This window comes from Aulostomus chinensis, chromosome 14 (assembly GCF_037954235.1).
Source record: "Aulostomus chinensis isolate RoL2024-O1b breed Wild chromosome 14, RoL_Achi_v1.0, whole genome shotgun sequence".
NCBI lineage: Eukaryota > Metazoa > Chordata > Actinopteri > Syngnathiformes > Aulostomidae > Aulostomus > Aulostomus chinensis.
Window position 1 is genome coordinate 18,126,329 of NC_141333.1, and position 20,420 is coordinate 18,146,748.

A 20,420-nucleotide genomic window follows, 5' to 3' on the forward strand; every position below is an offset into this window, starting at 1 on the left:
GTAACAGATGGACATAATCTGTTTAACTGAATTTGGAAATATTTCAGGTTTGAAAAAGAACGATCTAAAAAGAAGTTTTTCTTGATGCTTTGCTAAACTATTTAAAATAATCAGATCTTTTGATTTTGAAAATTCTTATGAAGAAAAAAAAAGGAGTCGAGTTGCTCAGCAGATTTATTTGTAAGAAAATTGTGATCATTTGCCATATTAAAAAGGCTCATTACATATTTCCCTTTTTTCCATTTCAACAGTACACATTTCATAACATTTTCAGCCTCCTGACAGTATGAAAGAGCTGGACATAGCCTCCAGGTCTGACATGAAGCCAAAGTGGAAGTGCCTTGAACTTGCATTCTTACTCACAGCCAACAAGGGGTGAGTTCACTCGGTCATCATTATGCTGTCTTGAGATACTGACGTCTCACTTGACTTGTCGCCTCAGTCTATTTTATTCTGATGAGTTAATAATTTAAATCATTAATTTTAAGTCTTCTTCAATATCTCACAATGGTCATGATGTAAATTATGATCCAAATCAGAGTGAAATAGTTGACAAATCAGGGTAAGTTTCTGGTTGTGGCTGCCTCACTGCTGACTTGAGCTGCGATCTGGTCGTGAAAAATAGGGCACCGAAACCTCAAAAGTGATGGAAGGTTCCTAAGAATTTTACAGTACCCCTCCATCCCACCTAAATGTAACAGTAAAAACAATTATTTATAGTATATGAAATGATAGAAACATCAACATTTGTGGAAAATTTCTCAGTAAACGGAATATAACAAAAAAAATGGAGTGGAGAAAAAAACAGTAGAGACTGCCCCTGAAATATAATCGTATGTTCAATAAAGAGATAAACCCCAATGATTTAATGCCCAGCTGTTGGAATCATTCAGTGCATTGAAAAAAAACCCAAACAAACCACAAAACAAACTTGCAGTAGAATTTGGCAAAGCAACTAAAGCTATGCGAATGCGGTTTTAATGCAGTTAGTTGGACAAATTGAAGTGATACTCGGAAGCATGAATATAGCGGAAAGCTTTTTTTTTTTTTTTTTAAAGTTCAACAATCTACAGCATATCAGTCTTCAGGGAAAACACTGTATAATTTGTGAACGATGGTCTGGGCATGTTCAACAGTACAAGGCATCACAGGGAGTCGAGGGGGACCCAGAGTCAGGCCTGATATCTGTTCCATCACCCGCTTGTTCACTCCCACATCGAATCCTATAAACAACAACAAAGCGGGTTAAAAAGTTAAAATAACACTGCTACAGCACAAATAAGAGAGTCCGTTTAATAGAAACACCACTCACTCTTTTCCATGGCGAAGCAGATAAAGTCTTGTACCTTGAACTGGTTGTGAAAAGAAAATCAAGATATGAGCAAACGGAAGACAAATATCATGAGATGCACGGCCAGCTGGGAGATGCACCGTACCTGTATGGTCTTGGCTTGGGTGAGGTCACATGACTCGTATCCTGATAGCAGCTTGTTGAAATGGCTTCCTAGATAGTTATAAGTGCTGTTGGAAGAGAAACAAAAGCCATTAATAACTGCTGGATGGAGAGTGTGAGAGGGGTATCATGCAACATACACTGACCTGCCGACTGCTCCCTGGGCTCCCAGTGGCAGAGCTCCAAGCAGTTGCTTTGATAAAATAAAAGCAAATGTGTTCAATGATGAATCAGTCTGGTGGATTCAGTGACGAACAAAGGGACAACCTATCTGTGTAAAAAAATAGAAGGACAATGTGGAGTGGGAGAGAGAGAGAAAGAAAGAGAGCTGACCTCATCCACGCCGTAGAGGAGTGACCACTGGGGCTGGCTAAGGCTGACACAGCGGCCAAAGTCCAACAGGTCGGTCGAACTGAACTTGATGCCTCTGAAGGTGGGGATGAGCGTCTCGATACCATCCAACACATCTCTTGCCAGAACTGAACAGTAAAAGGCATGGAGGGTGGTCAGAGGTTAACACATTCAGCAGGCTCTGGCCAAAACATTTGCTAAAACCAGTGATCAGTGGCACTAACTCTTAACACCAGTGACAGCTGGGAGATGATAATAGTAGAAGGGAATATCTGGGGCGGCTGCAGCCACTTTGTGGAGGTACATCCTCAACGCCTCTGAGACAGGATGAGAAGGACAGACACGGAGAAAATACAGTACTGACATTTGACTTCAATGTGAAAGTATCGACTATGAATGATCCCATAAAAGCCGTATCAAACCATAGCAGTAAATGCTTTCACCACTAACAGCATTGCATACCTGCTGTTGCGGGTTTGAAGAAGGAAGGGGAGATGGCTGCAATCCCATCAGCCTGGAGCCGCTGAGCATGGCGCGCCTGAAGGGAAGATTGAGGTGGAAGATGAGGAATTGTACATCGCAGTATTTCTACTGACTACGTTTGAGAAAAAAAAAAAAAACAAGCTAAAATAGTGACGTGCTCAACCTGTTATTTTTTTCTTCTGAGCAAAGCTCACAGCTGGTTGAAGAATGTTAATTATTTCCTGTCTTAAGTGTGCCACACCAAAAATTAATTAAATTTTACATAACGGGGGCCAATGAATTTACTTCTACGAACAACGCGGTAATGGAGAGGAGAATTTATCTTTATGGCGTCATTACCGTTTTTAAAAAAATATTTTTTAGCACAATTAAGGGCACAGAAAGAGATATTACAAGAAGAATTTCAGTGCAAAGGGCAAACTGGAGACAAGAGATCAGAAGGGGCCTATAAAGGACATCTAATTGAGAGAGTAATTGTAGGCCTACCTAAAGAGGGAAAGAAAAACAAGAAATAAGAAAAAAAATAAGAAAAATACTGCAAATTGTATTTATGTATATAATCTCTATTTAAATCAGAAGTTATCTTCTCTCTTTATCCAATGACATTTTTTTCATGGAGTGACTTTACATTACAAACTATATTGCCATTTTCTTATTTTCATGAGTAATGTAAATCAAATTTAATTGTCAACGTCTGTTTCATGGAAGTCATTCTTTCTCATGTTCGACATAAATATTCAGAGTCCAACTTTTAATCAAGTGTGAAGATTCTTAACAGTTTTCCCTGTGACAACAACGCCGAGCAGACACTGAAAGTAGACCTGTTCGAACAAGTAACAGGAAGAGACCACGCCTCCGGCGCCTTATGAATCACAGGTTCCAGAAACTCACCAGTTCCAGGGAATCATTGAGACTTGAGCAACCGATATGCAAAATCACATGATCCATTCTGTAGAGTTCACACACACACACACACACACACACACACACACACACAGAGTAAATAAGTTAGAATCTGTAACACTAACTTCTCCTTCAAATCATAAACACAGACGCTGGTTCCAGATGAAATCACTACAGTGTCTGCATCTATAATTTTTAGCATCATAATTGTGCAGTGGGATGATGAGGAGGTCTACAGACATATTTCTGGATCAAGAGGGAGCATGAGGACTTACTTTCCTTTGGCTTTCTGACACCAGTCCTCTGCCAGGCTCATCCTCTCAGCAACAGTGAGAGACGCGAACTCCCCCGTGGTGCCATTCACTGTCGAGAAGCGCTCGTGTGTTTAATTTTCAGAGCAATATTCTTATCACCGAATGCATATCTTGCATGGTTAGTAAAGAGAGCAAGGTGACATGGATCTAGATTTTTAACACTCTAAACATGGCAGGTCAGAAAAGAACCACAAAGATTTTAAGCCAAATTTACAGGTATGAAAAGAGGTCCGCTGCCAAGCCCAGCCTATCAGGTACGGCTGACTGGCCTCAATCAAAAGAAGGACCTCAGAAAGGAGCTCACATCAGCGATCATGTTTGAATGACGCATGCTGAAGGCAAAGGAGAAGCTTGTTTGATAAAACATATCAGCACGGCCAGCAAGGTCAGACAATTTAGTGCAAAGAATGCAAATTACAAGTGAAGAGTCAATATATTATCAATGCTTTCTAATGAAACAATATCATACAGTCAGTGAAATGTCTACAGAGTTTGATATAAGCTGATTATATTTAATTTCATAGTGGGCCTAAAATGTATTTGGGATTATTATGTAATTTAATTCAAAAGCAGGGACACACGAGTTCACATTTGATGCCACTTACTCCTAAATTGCAGGGTTACAGCACCATCTGTAGCTGTAATGCAACGGCTGATTGCAACACCAACGAATCTGTCAGTCATCAAAATTAACTGTCATTGGTGAACTCTGACCTGCTGCTGCTCTGATGTTTCACCAGAACTGAGGAAGAACTTGTGAAGTTTGTTCTAATCTGAAGTCCCCATGTTCCTGCACTTCATTATTATATCACTTATATATATATATATATATAGGAAACAAATCATTTGATTAACTGGAGGCCTGTCTAAAGGAGATAAGAACTTGGATGACCCATAATTTACTTTTATTAAACTCTGATAAACTGAAATGATTGTGCTGGGCCCAAAACACCCTATCTACTGAGATGGTTACCCTGGATGGCATCACCCTGGCCCCCAGCACTACCGTAAGGAACCTAGGAGTTCTCTTTGATCAGGATCTGCCCTTTAATGCCCACATTAAGCAAATTTCTAGGACTGCTTTCTTTCAGTTTCATAACATTTCTAAGATAAGGCACATCCTGTCTCTTCCCTTTCTCTCTCCCTCTTTATCTCTGTCCCTCTCTTTCCTTCTCTGTATCTGTCTTCCTCCATTATCTGTCTTTGTCTCCACCCTGCTCTCCTGCTCTCTTTCCCCCCAACCGGTCAAAGCAGAAGGCCGTCCCCATTGAGCCTGGATCTGCTCAACCTTCCTGCCTGTTAAAAGAAAGGTTTTCATCACCACTGTTGCAGGACGTGCTGCTGATGGAGAATTGTTGGGTGTACATTCAATGAAGGAGTGAGGTACTGGACCTGCTCTACCTTTTAAGTGTCAGGAAATAACTTTTGTTGTGATTTGGCGCTTTATAAATAAAACTAACTTGACTTGACTTTGTGCAAATAAAGATTCATTTCATAATTACAGTAAGAATGTTGAGAAGATATGTGGCTTCGCTGCCTTTTGAAAAAAGGGTCACATCTTTACTTTGGTGAATTCGGGGTGAAACAATCATTCCTAACCATTCCAGGATCTGCTGCTAGTCTCCTAAAGGGACGGGGCCGATGGAAAAAAAAACATGTGACACAGATACAGAGAGCAGCTCTTAAATGGACTGTCTCGATTCTTGATCCTTTATGGTGTGAAGCAATGTCTGTCATCATCAGTTACTGGAGTTATGCAATACGTGATGTGATGCATGGTTTCTTTTGGAATTTTAAGATGTTTGTAATTTGATTTTTTGGGAGGATTTGCAATTGAAATTGTCCCACATATAATGCTCAGAGACAACTGACTACTGCTACACACATCCACTCGTGTGTCTCTGCAGCCAACAATGTATCAGACGATCAACACTCCCCTTTTTCCCTCCAAGCTGAGAACCTGCCACACTAAAGATACCCTGGTTTTTGAAGGTTTTGTTACGGAAACAAACAAAAAAAAAAAGAAAAGAAAGAATAAAATCACCTGAATGTAACCTGAGACCATGATTATATTCCAGACCTGACTGACAAGATTTCCTAACAATCAAAACATAAAATAGAAGTCGCTATGTTGAACAGGACAAAGGAGTAAACATGTTATTTGACAGGTTAGACATTAGGAAATTAAACATATCTTAATTCAGAGGGGGACACAGACAACGATGAGTTTCAAGAGAAAGAATCCACTTGTAAACTTACCAAATATGTTTTTTACACCTTGCTTTTCTGTCAAGTAGTCAATATATGGTCCAATCACTGATAAGTTGATTTCACTGTTTGGGGAAAAATATGACAAATATAGACCTGAATACTTGTCAAATATGTTCCAGATCTACAAGTGGGCAGGGTGGCAACAGTTCATACATACGGACGGGTGACAATCAAAGGAAAACCAATGCGAATGGACTTAAAAGGTGAGTGTTGGGAAAGAGTAAGTGCAGCTTCAGAGTAGATAATGTTGGTTGACTCTCACGGGTGAGATTTGGTGACTGCAAAGGCAAAATACCAGAGGCCCCTCATACTTTACATCATCATCCTGCCTCTCCACTCATTAATCCAGTTTTTTCCCTTTAATCTCATCAATCTGTCTTCCCTCACATTACTCATTTTCATTTTTTTTTGGGAATGGAAACTGAATATCTACACGCACTAAACACATCATTCTATCCTGGACTCCAGGACTACAAGGTACTTACCCATGGTCATTGAAGGGAGTAAACGTGGCTGCAACGAGGCCAGCCAGTTTTTTATTAGCAGGAGGAGCCGTGCCAGACATCATGAAAGATATGTCAGCTATGTCAGTCAGGTTGGGTAGAAAGAAAGGCAAAGAGAAAAATAAGATTTGGGAAAAAAATAATAGAATAAAAAGCTGTAGTATTTACTGTCTTATTATTAAAGGCTTATCTTGAATTGACTAACATCTACAGGCTCAATATGACTATTAGGACACATGGGACTGAGAATGATCTACGAGTGGGGCTTCATAATTCATCAGAATTATGTTGAAACTGCCACATGAGAAAGTGCCATAATGAGATTACAAGAGCTACAATACAGTGATAAAGGAAAAATTCATTGTATCCATTAAAAATGAAGCATTGTTGACTATATATCCTGCCAATGCAACGTCCTTGTTTGACAGATTCCCAGTTCACGCTATCACTTTTGTGTTTGTGTAAAAAAATTCCACGAAAGTCATGAGGCGTATACAACAACAGAAACAAACCAGTCTTCGGGGACATTATAATGTCTAACAGAATAACCTAAATGTGTTTTTTTGTGCACATTATTCAACATTCAAATGGCACTTCTTAAAAAGCCTATATATTAACAGATATTAAGCAAATATACCCCATATTATATTAAATAATATACCAGATTGTTTTTTAAATAATGATCCATGTAGTATTTTCTAAGAAATAAATGAAAAATGCTGTCTCACAATGTTAAGGTCTTGAGGAAAAATAGACTTAATACACCGCTTAATCTCTAATCAAGCGCGATGTTTGCTTCTTTTTTAAAAATTTTTTATGTCTTTACAAAAAAATAGAGTAGTTTTATTTTGTCGTATAAAGCTAAGAGGCGCGAGGGACAATGAATCCTTCATAAAAATCCTAAAGACTTGTGTGAGAGTGTCCGCGGCTGCATACCTGTTGGAGTCTTCTCTGTCTCTGCGTAAGAACATCAATTTTACTTTGAGGAACGAAAGGCTGCTGAGTTTTACTTGTTTTCTCCCGGTCCGCGGTTAGTTGATGTGCCTATCACGTGAAAATATCAAAGCGTCAAGTGACACTGCAAAGCTTTCTGGGAAGTGTAGTTACTGACGAACAACGCGAACGTAAATAGAGGAAAACGTGAACATTATGGTACCCAACCCTGAGTGTATATTTAAACCAATTTTTTCATCTCCAGTTTTTTTTTTATGTTTTAAGTATTTATTGGTGTTATGGGTTCTCATCAAAATAAAGTGGGTGTACGAAAAGATCCTTAACAAAGTTGAAAGGCAAACATTAAATTAGTTCATGACGTTTAAAAACTTACGTAACAGATAAGGCAAAAATCAGCGCTGGGTGACGACGCCATATGTGAAATATTGCGGTGAAACACTTTTAATCAGAGTGTTCCTTTTCCCCGACCATTTACGAGTTTCGGTGAGGCGACGCAAAAGTATAGATCAATTTATGTCCCTTAGTTTGACTGTCAGGTAACAGATTCCGTGTTTGACAGGAAGTTATGTTTAGCTTTTTCTTTTTATATGTTGAATTATTTATTTGTGATAATATCTGTAGTTATACGCTGACAATGACGGAAAAAAAGGCACCGATTTGTTCTCAAGTGCAATCTGAGAGTCAAAACTCAGGGAGTGTTCATCTTCCTTTTTTTTTTTACCAGGAAGCGGATGTTGTTGACCTTTTTTGCAATGTATTGCAACGCTATCCGGTTTTGAGGCAGGCTAGCTCGGTGAAATAGCTGCATACGGCAAATTGGCCACCTACAACCTTGAATACGACAGACGCGAAATACACCCCGGTCAGGTCTGCCGGCTAACAATGGACTGTGTTTACGGGGATTTCTCATACGTTGTCGGCATGTCGACGGCCAGCTGCTCGGTGAGTTAGCACTGGTGGCTAACTGGCTAATTAAACCTTGACAAGTGCTCGGATGCTTCTCTGTCGAGCTAACTAAACTGATCCGCCGAGAGGAGGAAATGATTAACTTAACAGCGGTATCTGAAGCGGGTCGACACGCACCTGGGTGATAACAAGAACTTCTCTGACAGGATTACTGTTACGTTTACTTGGTTTGTAGTGAGTTTTTGTTTTTGTTTTTTTTTTATATACACAGGAGGTCCTGATTACTGAGAGGGTTGCTTGATAGTTGCATTCACTGAAGTTTAAACCCTCGATAATAACATTGGAGTTAATGTCATATGTAGATGGCTTTACTGGAATTCCTTATGGCAGTCGGTTTGCTTTCGGGCACCACTGAGATGTAACGACAGTCCTGTCAACGTGTCACACACACCTCCTACCTGTATTGGGTCCGGGTGACAGCTTGGAAAAGTAAACAGTTGTGTGAGAGACGGACAAGCCTGTTCACAGGACCGATATCAGAAAGTTATTTGCGCCATAGCTTACGCCACTCTCTCCTTATTACAGTTGGATATTTTTGAATTGACAGCTGTTAATTTGCATGTCAGCTGGAAGTGCATAGACTGAGTGTCCCGCAAAAACATAGATGCTGCGTAAGCTACTGTCTATATGTAATCATTGATTAGAAGCTGGTATCTTGTAGTGGATCAACATGATTTCAGAGGTACATTGTTATTTGGTTTGGGTGGGGGTGAACACTTTGTATTTGCTCAAAGACTGAGTGAGAACTGAGCTGTGGTTGTATGTATATTGCTGTAAATTTCCCTGCTTGCTACAATGCCGCCTGCATTGTTCACCTTGATGCTTTTTGGAGCATTATGTAGCCTGGGATGGGCCATGCCACGGGAGGAGAAGCACAGGCTGAGGTGAGGAAAAGAACACAACATCAATGAAAAAAAAAAAAAAGCTCTTTTAAAATTGGTTCTTTGTACTGATTTGTGTCTCTTCTCCACTCAACAAAGAAACCAAGTGGTTGAGATGTTTGATCATGCATATCAGAATTATATGGTAAGTTCCTCAAAGGATCAGCTTAAACACAGTTGATAAGTCATACTTTTTTTCTGTTGTCTTGATTATCAAAATTATGATCAGGATGATGTTGCAGCTTAGATCTGAGGCTGTGTTTACAGATCTGAAATTGAAAAAAAATTAAATCGATTGCATGTTTCGATGTCCGTCCTGCAGCTAAACAGAATAATGAACAAGATTTATTCATAATTAACATTCTACTATTGCATAGTTTGCGATGACTGACTCTCCTATGTTTTAGCCAGCTTGTGAGGGAATACACCAAATTAAAAGACATGATGTAAATATTACCTGTATTTATTGCCTAGGATCATGCGTACCCAGCCGATGAGCTGATGCCTCTAACGTGCAGAGGAAGAGTACGTGGGCTTGAACCTAGTCGAGGTGACATAGATGACGCACTTGGAAAGTGAGTAGCATTACTGCCTTTATTCCTTTCTCTTTAATCTACTAACAAAGCTCTGACGTTCCCAGATATTATACCACACCAACATCTGACATCTATTTGATGAAAGGTGACAGATTTAACTTCTCCTTACAGAAATAGATTGGCGTTTTTTTCCGCTTGTTACACAGAGAAGGCCCAAGTGTATTTGGTTGTTTTTTGGCCTGTGCTACACCCCTCCCTTCACCAAGATTCAACACAGTTGGTGTTATAGTATTTTTGCTTTGTTTTTTTTAGGTAGTAATTCAAAATATCATTAGACTCACTGAATTTTACAGGGTTTTTTTTTCCCAGGGGAAATACCTCTGGGAAGAGATGTAAAATATAAAATTCAAAACAAACAAATCAATATGGGACAACAAACTTCCAGTAGGATATTCAGCCTTACTGTAATAAACAAGGAAATGCTAACTTCTTTAGCTTGAACTGGAAGGCAAAGCTCCAGTTTGTCAATTTGCATTTCAACACTCACTTGTGGTCCTGAGCTTTGACTTTTGACCGTAATTATGAATTGATATGGCGCTGTTTTCCAATCACTTTTCAAGTGTGGTAATGCAGGTTGATTTATTGATTTCATGTTTACATTTTGCGATGTTTTCCCTCTAACCCTGCCCTTGCACTCAAATATCCTCTGCATACTCTTAGATTTGCTCTTTTTCTGTTCCATTTGTATGCCTGCCCTTAGATATGATGTTGCTTGCACAGATTTCTTGCACTTAGACTCCTTTGCTGTCTTGATGTTCAGGCACTCTTGACCTCCATACTTTTATTAAATACTCTCCTCAAGCTCTCTCGATGACTTTTGGAATAAAAAGACAGTTTATACACATTTTTCTATTATAAATGTTAGTGCAGGCTTTCAGGGAGAATATGAACATAAAACCAATAAAATCATGCTCCCGACCTTTTATACCACTCTTTTGAATAAAGCTAGGAAATCGACTCCATATCGATTCATACCTCACTATCATTCATACTAACTTCGTAAATCCATGGCTATGCATGAGCCTACCTTTACTCAAGGTGCTAAGTAGTTGGGAAGGACCACGTTTTTCCAGGTTTTATTTTTAAGAGTTCTTTTCTGTCTCTGCTAGGTTCTCTCTGACTCTCATAGACACTCTGGATACTCTGGTGGTGAGTATCAATTATTTTTCACGTTTTTTTGGGACAGAACTCAGTGGAAGTGTGGGTGGCATCACAGGAATGTTATATCCACATTGTGCATGAAAATGATTCTAATTCATGTTGCATTAAAAGTAAAAGGTGGAAATAATGTTATCACCAAGGAAAGATGAATACAGTCCTTAAGTAAACATTTATTCTTTAAAAATTGTATTTGTATTCATTTTATTTCCACGTACTGTGTCTCATGAGCAGCTTTTGAACAAGACAACAGAGTTTGAGGCTGCAGTGAGGAGAGTCCTATCAGACGTGAGGTTGGACAATGACATTGTGGTGTCTGTCTTCGAAACCAACATTCGAGTCCTGGGGTGAGACTGGAGCATGATTATTCGCATGTCTAGAGGGTTAAGAAATTGCTTATGTGATCTCCTGCAGGTTCAATGGTGGTGATCTCTGACCCACAGGAGGACTGTAGTGAGAAGAAATGAAATGAGGGTTGTATTAATGTGTTGACATGTTTGTTTGTGTCTTCAGAGGTCTGCTGGGAGGACACTCCATGGCTGTGATGCTGAAGGACGAGGGTCAGCACATGCAGTGGTACCAGGATGAGCTCCTGCATATGGCCAAAGACTTGGGCCTCCGTCTGCTGCCAGCCTTCAACACCAGCAGTGGCCTTCCGTACCCCCGTGTAAGAAACATGTGGAGACCCCTCAAGCAAGAATCAGTCATCAATTGATACTTTAGTATGGCACATACTTGTGCTTAGTTTGTGGCATGCAGTTTTCACGACTGTAAATCTCATATGGTACTACAGTGAATCCTCCACTCACTAGGATTTTGAGGTACTAACTCTGTTTGTGAACTGTTAATAATATTTTGCCTGCACAGCACACAAAAACAAATCTGGGTGAAAATTATCATTTCGCTTCATTCATATCATATCATATCATTCATGTCATCTGGCAAAAATACACGGATTCATTTTCAGCGTTGGTACAGCATGTCTACAAGTTTCTGCTTTTTATCTTTTTGGGCTGACTGGTTTTCACACACAGGTTCCTGAGTGCATCATGTGACTCTGTAAAGATATACTTCTTCTTCTTCTCCCCCCCCCCCCCCCCCCCCGTTCCAACAGGTGAACTTGAAATATGGTGTCAGGGGTCCAGAGACGAGAACAGGCACAGAAACAGACACCTGCACAGCATGTGCAGGAACCATCATCCTGGAGTTTGCTGCCTTAAGTCGCTTCACCGGGGATCCTGTTTTTGAGGTAAACAATTATGATTATAAATAATGTCCAATATGATGTCAATAAAACAGATAGGATGATGAAAAACCACATATCAGCCTTCTCATATTTCTAAAACAGGGAAATGATTATTTAGGGTAATTTCATCTTCTAACTCAAATTATTTTTGTTGCCTGATTTTATTTTTTTTTTTTTGTGTCTCGTAAAGCAGTCACAAAATTATACGTATGTTTCTGGTCTACTTGGAACAGTTTTGCACCAGTAACAAAGCCACCAGCTCTTTAAACAGTTAATAGTGTTTAAATGTGTGTCTCTTGATCATATTAATACTGGGGCTCATTTATGATCTAGAACAAAAATAAATAAAAATGTTGCCAGTTCCTTTATAATTCTCGAAAGACTTATGCAGCTTTGAGAATTGCTACATAATCATGAGGTCTTTGAACAGTCTTAATCCCATTCCGTGCACGCAGTCATCTGATATCCTGGTGTTCATCAGGTTTGTGCAGATTTTTGTTAGTTCAAGCAAATATATTTTAATTTTTTTAAAACGACCTACAAACATTTTTGACGAAAAGATTTAGGTGATAATAAAGATGGGCTACAATACTAATGAATCTTCTTTTCATTTCATCAACCTGCTTGTACCAGAAAGTTTCAGCCTTCTTTCTTCTTTGAGAAGTTTATTCAGGTTTCACCAGGGATTAGGATCATGTAGACACAGTGGTCTAATGCAGTATAATGTTTTTACCTGTTGACGGCTTGTGACTGGCTGAGCTCATTTCCTGGCTGAAGTGGACTGCTGAACAAGTAGACAGAGTCCATCACTGTAATCACTCTAACAGTGAGCAGCTACTGCACATGGCCTTTTATTCTCTATTTTAATCAATAATGCAACCTTCCTTTTACACACGCACACACACACAGGCCCACGCCCGGCGAGCCCTGGACTTCCTTTGGGAAAAGAGACAGAGGAACAGCAATCTGGTGGGGACCACCATCAACATCCACTCTGGAGAGTGGGTGCGCAGGGGTGAGAGAGAGATGGATGGGTGAGATGGGAAGCAGGTGATAATGATAGAAACCGAGGACCCTGGGAAGTCAGAGAGTACAGAGTGATATAGAGATTTTGGGAAGTGAAAATTTAGTTGAAGCAGTCTGTGTCTTGATAAGAGAAGATGTGGGTGTACAGACAGTGGACAATGGAACATATGGTTTTTTTTATTGCCTGAAAGAGTGATGTATATATGATCTTGTGTCTCCAGACAGTGGCGTCGGGGCAGGGATTGACTCCTACTATGAATACCTGCTTAAGGCTTACGTCCTCCTGGGAGATGACCAGTTTCTGCAGCGGTTCAATATTGTGAGGACACACACATGCACACTCTTGAATGCTCAGTTAAAGTAACCCTACACCGCTCTCTCTGCATAATGACAATTTGTCTCACACAAGACAGCCTTTAGAGTGCGCGTTGGGGATGCGTATATTATTATTGTTACCCTGAAACGTATCTGACGTTCTGATGCTCATCTCAGTCTGATCCTCTGTGCCCCCCTCACCTCGTAGCACTATGCATCTATAATGAAGTACATCAGCCAGCCTCCTCTCTTGCTCGACGTCCACATCCACAAACCTCTGCTTCCGGCTCGCACCTGGATGGACTCGCTTCTCGCATTCTTCCCTGGTCTTCAGGTCAGATTTGATCAGCAGTGAAAGCGTTTACTGTCCTTGTTATCTTGTACTCTGTCTGTAATGTTTTATATACTGTTTCAGGTGTTGAAGGGAGATATTCGTCCAGCCATTGAGACTCATGAAATGCTGTACCAAGTAACCAAGAAACACAACTTCCTACCTGAGGTGATGGGTCTTTAAATGCTACACGTTTAGCTGTATCTGCTGATAACTCTTTAAATTGAATTGGCATCATGAGTTTCTTCTGTTTCCTCTCATTACAAGGTTGGAGTGCTGTGCTGACCTGTTTGTCCTTCTCTGTGTGTCTGCAGGCCTTCACTACTGATTTCAGGGTACACTGGGCCCAGCATCCCCTGAGGCCTGAATTTGCAGAGAGCACCTATTTCCTTTACAAGGTAGTTTATCAGGAAAACATGATGTAATGCAGCTCTAAAGTACAGAGGTAGAATATTATCTGTTATCAAGCATCTGATTTTTGTTCAGTGTGACCAAAATCTGAAGCATCATCTTCATTTGTGCTGTTTATTAGGCACTCTTCATCTTTAAGAGCTCAGATACAGTGTCTGGTTAAAAAAATAATTAAAAAAAATCAAATTGTCATTAATCTAATAAACTTACTTAACTTTTTGTTTTGTTTTGTTTGCCAGAATAAAACTACTACTACCCTAGTACTTCTCTTCACCTAACCAGATTCCTTGTCGTGCTGCTCTGATGTCCGTCTTGTTCTTGTAGGCCACAGCAGACCCGTACTACCTGGAAGCAGGGCGCACCATCCTTGATAACCTCAATCGTTTTGCTCGTGTTCCCTGTGGCTTTGCCGCGATGAAGGATGTGCGTACGGGGAGCCACGAGGACAGGTAACTATGAAGCCATCAGATTTGCTTTATATACCATCAGATAGTATTAGTTTGTATAGTATGGTAGGAAATACAGCAAGTGTAAAGCAGGAAGGGTTAGATACTGTGTAACATGAAATAAACACCAGATGAAAAATGGATGCTATCCATATCTGAACAGTTAAATGCCTCAAATTAACATATCATGGCTTAGTGCTCATCAAGCACACAATTTTAAGACTGAGATTCCTCAAACTTCATTTGAAGAGCCATCGCGGTAATAAACTCTGTTTGTAAAGTTTAAGTTATTGTAAAGAATGTGAGTTATCTAAGAATGCCACCTGTAACACATTTGTTATAACACATAATTGCTGATGGGAAAATATCAGTACAGTATAAGACTGTCCTGAGAGCTATGTTATTACCAACGTTTATCCTAAAAAGTAGCTCTTAATCCTGACTATTGTCACCAACTAAACATCAGTTAGGCTGTCATAAACATTTGAATAGGAATGTGACTCACTCAGCACAAGGTAGATAATCTTTAAGGGGGACTGGTCACTATTTTATTTCATGATGGACTGGCGACCCGTCCAGTGTGAACCCCGCCTCTCGCCCAATGTCAGCTGGGATAGGCTCCAGCCCTCCTGCGACCTTTAACGGAAAAGTTGAATAGAAAATTGATGGATGGATGGATGATGCAGTACAGCAGCATATTTGTCATCTTCCAACGTACTACACTGGTATAAAGATGCATATTCTGTATGTTGTGTATTTCCCTGACTGTAATTTAGTCAGGCTGTACTTTGATGAATAAACATTTTAACTTTGCTGGTGTCTTTCACTTCTTCTCTGCTCATAGGATGGACTCTTTCTTCCTTGCTGAGATGTTTAAGTACCTTTTCCTGCTCTTTGCTGATGCTGAGGACCTACCATTTGATGTGGAGGACTACATCTTTACTACTGAGGCACACCTGTTGCCTCTTTCTCTTTCCACAGCCCCTCATTCTTCATCTATTCCCTCAAATAGAACGGTAATTGTCATGCTGCCATTCTAATTACTTCAGGCAAGAAGGTGAATTCATTTCCACAGTCGAGTTTCTGATGGCACTTGTCTCATACTCGTGATGCTTCAGTCAGAGGAGGAGCTGGATGACTCTAACTTTGACTGGACCTGTCCTAACACTCGACTCCTGTTTCCTGACCCCGCCTTCCCTCGTAACCTGAGAGAACCCATTCGTAGCGCCGTGGACAAGAGCTGCCCACGTCCTGCTCCTTACCGGTAATGCAGTCATAGATCTGGTGCTTATTATTTATTCTCCCTAAATTTTGTTATTTCCCTTCCATCACCGTTTCCCTCCAACTCATTCTCCATTCAGGGAGCCTGGCATGGGCAGCCCTCCGCTGAGAGCTCAGGACTTCATGGCAAACAACCCTGAACACCTGGAACTGCTGAGGAGGATGGGTGTAAGTCTCATCCACCTGAAAGATGGCAGGGTGCAACTGGTGCAGCATGCTACGCAGGTACACAACATGAAAACACAATGTGTGCTCATTGATGGCTGATTTGTCATGAAAAACACACAGTCCAAGGCTGAGGTCATTATATTTTCTTAATTACTCGGCTGATTCTGATGATGATCTTAGACCTTATTTTAATGACTGCAAGTATATCTGCAATGCACTTATAGAAACTTAAGGTCCTTATTCTTTGTCATGCAAATTATTCTGATTTTCTCTCTCTCTTTGACACACACACTAAGGCGGTTAGCGCGGTAGCAGCTGAGGACGGCGTACGTTTCATGCAGGAGATGATGGAGTTGTCCAGCCAGCAGCAGAAAGAGCAGCTTCCTCCCAGAGCCATTCAGATTGTCTCACATCCGTTCTTTGGCAGGGTTGTGCTGACCGCAGGCCCCGCACAGTTTGGCACCGACCTGTCCAAAAGTTCCACGGGGGTGAGTGGGTTTGTTAGTGTCGCTAAGGTGCCAGGTTTCCAACGGGCACTTAACTGTCCTCCTGTTTGTTTTTCCTAACACATTTACCCTGTAGTTTTTAGAAAACACTTCCTCTCGCTGAATATTTTCCTAATTCGTTCAGCAACAGGAGAGTGAAGCAAAACACTGAAGCGTTTTCTTCCTCCGTCCTCCTCTGTGCAGGTACGAGGCTTCGTGACTGTAGCAGAGCCCTACAGTGGCTGTAGTGAGATCGCCAACGCTGATTATATCCAGGGCCACATTGCTCTGCTCCAGAGGGGTCAGTGTATGTTTGCAGAGAAAGCCCGACACATTCAGAAAGCTGGCGCCATCGGAGGCATTGTCATCGGTGAGTACAAGCAGCTGACGACACAAGAAGGAAGATATCAACTCAGTGACTAGATTAGTGCCCAATAAATGGATTAGCTTGAGGACAGCCTGTCAAATAAGCCCTGTACATTGCATGATGACTGAATAATGAACTTCTTTATCATTTTCCTCCATAATAACAGCAGCAGCAGTAGCATCAAACATAAGCATAATCTTCCTCTGTGTTGTGATGTTCTTTATACCAGTCGTGAATTATTCTCGCATAAATTATGAAAAAATATTCAAGTTTATTTGAAGAGTGCTTTGATCTACAAATGTCAGAAAATTGTGCATATTATGTAAAAACAAACCCAAAGCAGAAGATATTCAATTGACTTTCATACTTAAGGTTAGGCGCTCAAGTAATTTAAATCAATATTTCGTTAATTGACACTTGTCTTTTTTGCTTTTTTTTTTTTTTTTTTCCCTTGTCCCAGATGACAATGAAGGCAGCAGCAGTGACACGGCCCCCCTGTTTCAGATGGCCGGGGACGGACGCAACACAGACGACATCACCTTGCCTCTCCTCTTCCTCTTCCACAAGGAGGGCAACATCCTGCTGGAGGCGCTGAAGGAGTACAAGGAGGTGGAGGTTCTGCTGAGCGACAAAGCCAAAGACAGAGGTATGACTCCACTGCCTCGTGTTCTCTCTTAACATTCTTTCATTTATCTCTCTTTTTTTTAAATTCCGTGATAGATGGGTGAACATCAATCTCTTCTGACTGTCTCATCATGTGCTGCGCTGCACGAAATAAAGATGAGGTGTAGGGATTCAGGGATTATTTGAAGGCTCAGTAACGGCGACTCATTTCAACACCACCCACCAGCTGTGGTTATAATGGTTCATGGTTTATCAATATGACATCCCTTTCCTCCTTTTTTCAAATCCCTCTATACCTCGTGGTGGACTGTAACACTGCATTTCCTCTACTCTCTTTTTTGGCTTCTTATTTCACAATCCTCTCCCCTTTTGGATGAGCAGCAGCCATATTCAAAGGTAAACCTCTTCCTGGCAGCCTGATTGAGGGCAGTAAGTATTTTCATCATTTCCCTTTGTCTCTTACCCATGTGTCCTTTCTTTTTCCATCCTTAATGTTCCTGTCTCTCCATCCTTCTTTACTTTGCCTGCCCGCCACCCACAGGTTTCTGTTTGTTTGATGGAGAAGTGTGTGTGATATTCCCTCATGACTTGTCACTGGATCTACAATAGGTACTTGTAGCAAGTCTCGACACAGCAGCAGGAAGAATATCACACTAGATTTCCATCTCAGCCATGCACATCATGTTCACACAGCTGCTGGTTGTCTTGATCTTTATCTACACTGACTCTTAAGTTGTTTTCAAAGGCTATAAGATTGAGGGATTTCATCACAAGTATTATTAAAAGCCTAAAATACTGAAGTTACCCGGCTGTAGCAGTGTTCCTACAAGATGTCTTGGATCTTATCAGAGAAAATGCTTTGAAAAAAGGACAAAATCCTTTGATTTCACATTTGGAGCCACCCTGACACCTTTGCTTTCTGCAGCTGAATCATCCTGTTGCAGCTTTCTTCTCTATACTCCCATGAATGTGTAATTAACATCCCAGATTTGTCTCAACACTTTTCAAGCAAAGGAAGTGTCTATATTTTTAGACAGTATAGCACATTGAATACTTGTTACCTTACCAGATCTGTGCATATATCACAGCACAACTTTTTGCCAGATTCCATATCCCAGTTGATTCTCAGTTTGGTTGTGCAGCTATGTGAGAGGCTTTATCCTGCGGGAAAGATGACTCACCATCAGCATCATGCTGTTACAGTCGACAGCCTCTTTATGAAAATCAGTCTATTTCTGACTTAGAATAGCTACAAGGAGGCATGTTGTATAGATTACTGACTGAGTGGGAGGAAAAATGCTGTGTGTGTGTGTGTCATGCACATCTTTTTTTGTCTCCACCCCTGTTCTCTTTTCAGGTGTGGATGTGCCAGAGGCAGAGGACTGTCTAACTGAAGCCACAACTCCCAACTCCTTCGCACCCGTTGGCCAATCACAAATGAGCACGGTGGAATTAGACGAATCTGCACCTGAGGAGGTTACATCATCACAGGAGGAAGTTAGTCCTGTCGATGAAGACACAAGTCCCGCACAGGAAGTCAGTGCAGCAGAAGATGAAGCTGGTTCTACACAGACAGACTCTGCTCAGCCTACAGAGGAGAGAGACTCTAAGAGCAAGGAGCCTGAGGGTGACAGAGACTCCAGCAGCCAGTCAGTGGATGAACTACTAGCTGATTGGCGGGAGGACTTGGAGGCATTCAAGCAGATGGAGAAGGATGAGCTCTGACAGTCATCACACGTGGCATGCCCTTTGACTGTGGTTTGATCCTGCAATGAAACCTGGAGGGAGCTCATCTTTCCGCGTTACCAGCCTCAATCAAACACTGACCTTTGTTTTTGTGTTTTTTAATGTTGAAATTGAACAGTGCTCATCTTGACTGCTTCCTTTCTTGCCATCTGTGGATGAGATGATGTGCCAAAGCAGGCTCTGTACTGTATTCCTGGACCAGAGGACAGTCCTATTTACCTTGGTAGATGATGGACGACCTTACCTCACTTTGTCATATTGATCATAGCAAACCGTCATGACTGACAAGGACCAGTCTTTGTGTATCTGCATCTCATTTTCCCATCCACATTACTTCTCACACTCTTGTTCTGCATTTCTTTTAGCTCAAATGGGTGCCGGTCCAGCAAACTAATTAATTCACCAACCAATTGATTTTATTTAAATATGATGATTATTTGTGATACAGCATTAACTGTTTTCAGGAGTTTGGGTTCAATCATGCATAAAAAGACTGTTAAGTGAGTGAAGGACTTAATTAACACGGGGACCTGTGACATCAACGAAGCAGCAGGATGTGTTCCGGTTTCATCATCAACAAAGTCCACACCAAACTCTGCTCTCTATGGAGGACATACAGAAGTCTAATGGCAGTGTAAATATGTATCTCTCAAGATATATTGACTAAAACTGTACAGCGCTGTTTGCTCAGGTTCTGGTTCACCAACCAACTAACAAACCCCTGGACCATATTGGGTGGAGCAGACACACCCTCAGTGGTGTGTTGGACTGATTACACACCTGTGGTAAACCACAGGAGGGTGCTATGTGATCTGTCATGTTATAGCTGCTGACTGAGAGTAAGCCAATAAGTTAATGTGATGGAATGAATAAAATTGAGAGGGAAATTGTTAAAACTGTCTTCACTTTTTGTGTTTATGCTCTTTCAACAAAATGAAAAATAATTAAAAAAAAGTTTCTCTTTAGTAGCTGGTAGACACCCACATTAAATCACTTCAGTCAACATAACATTTGTCTCTAGGGAGAAATTCTCTTTATCCACCATATACCATGACTGTGAGATGAGGTGCGAGAGGATATATACATATATATATATATATATATATATATATATATATATTCTATACATGTAAATGCAGAA

The 20,420-nt window shown here is 40.8% G+C and overlaps 2 protein-coding genes across 5 annotated transcripts; one reads left to right on the top strand and one right to left on the bottom strand.

Moving 5' to 3' along the window:
- Nucleotides 1-996: 996 nt before the first annotated feature.
- On the bottom strand, nt 997-7,757 carry npl (N-acetylneuraminate pyruvate lyase (dihydrodipicolinate synthase)). Of its 2 annotated transcripts, XM_086223779.1 has the most exons (13): nt 7,606-7,757; nt 7,215-7,322; nt 6,261-6,357; nt 5,764-5,837; nt 3,466-3,553; nt 3,179-3,236; nt 2,267-2,342; nt 2,029-2,121; nt 1,787-1,932; nt 1,600-1,646; nt 1,437-1,521; nt 1,313-1,352; nt 997-1,223 (listed from the first exon to the last, which is right to left on the bottom strand). In XM_086223779.1, the coding sequence occupies exons 3-13, from the start codon at nt 6,341-6,343 to the stop codon at nt 1,078-1,080; spliced, it is 936 nt and encodes a 311-aa protein (XP_086079905.1). In that variant the 5' UTR covers nt 6,344-6,357; nt 7,215-7,322; nt 7,606-7,757; the 3' UTR covers nt 997-1,077. The 2 variants fall into 2 exon arrangements, with proteins under 2 accessions (XP_086079905.1, XP_086079906.1); XM_086223780.1 differs by lacking the exon at nt 7,215-7,322 and having other exon boundaries at nt 7,606-7,732.
- A 200-nt stretch (nt 7,758-7,957) lies between these two features.
- On the top strand, nt 7,958-20,160 carry edem3 (ER degradation enhancer, mannosidase alpha-like 3). Of its 3 annotated transcripts, none has more exons than XM_086223775.1 (21): nt 7,958-9,082; nt 9,179-9,224; nt 9,554-9,654; nt 10,785-10,824; nt 11,068-11,180; nt 11,347-11,500; nt 11,948-12,082; nt 12,989-13,094; nt 13,327-13,424; nt 13,629-13,754; nt 13,836-13,919; nt 14,066-14,149; nt 14,487-14,611; nt 15,453-15,624; nt 15,727-15,872; nt 15,970-16,114; nt 16,354-16,545; nt 16,747-16,912; nt 17,370-17,555; nt 17,915-17,962; nt 18,891-20,160. In XM_086223775.1, exons 1-21 carry the CDS (start codon nt 8,994-8,996, stop codon nt 19,256-19,258), a joined length of 2,724 nt encoding a protein of 907 aa, XP_086079901.1. In that variant the 5' UTR covers nt 7,958-8,993; the 3' UTR covers nt 19,259-20,160. The 3 variants fall into 3 exon arrangements, with proteins under 3 accessions (XP_086079901.1, XP_086079903.1, XP_086079904.1); XM_086223777.1 differs by having other exon boundaries at nt 17,915-17,929; XM_086223778.1 differs by lacking the exon at nt 17,915-17,962 and having other exon boundaries at nt 7,959-9,082.
- The last annotated feature ends 260 nt before the right edge of the window (nt 20,161-20,420 follow it).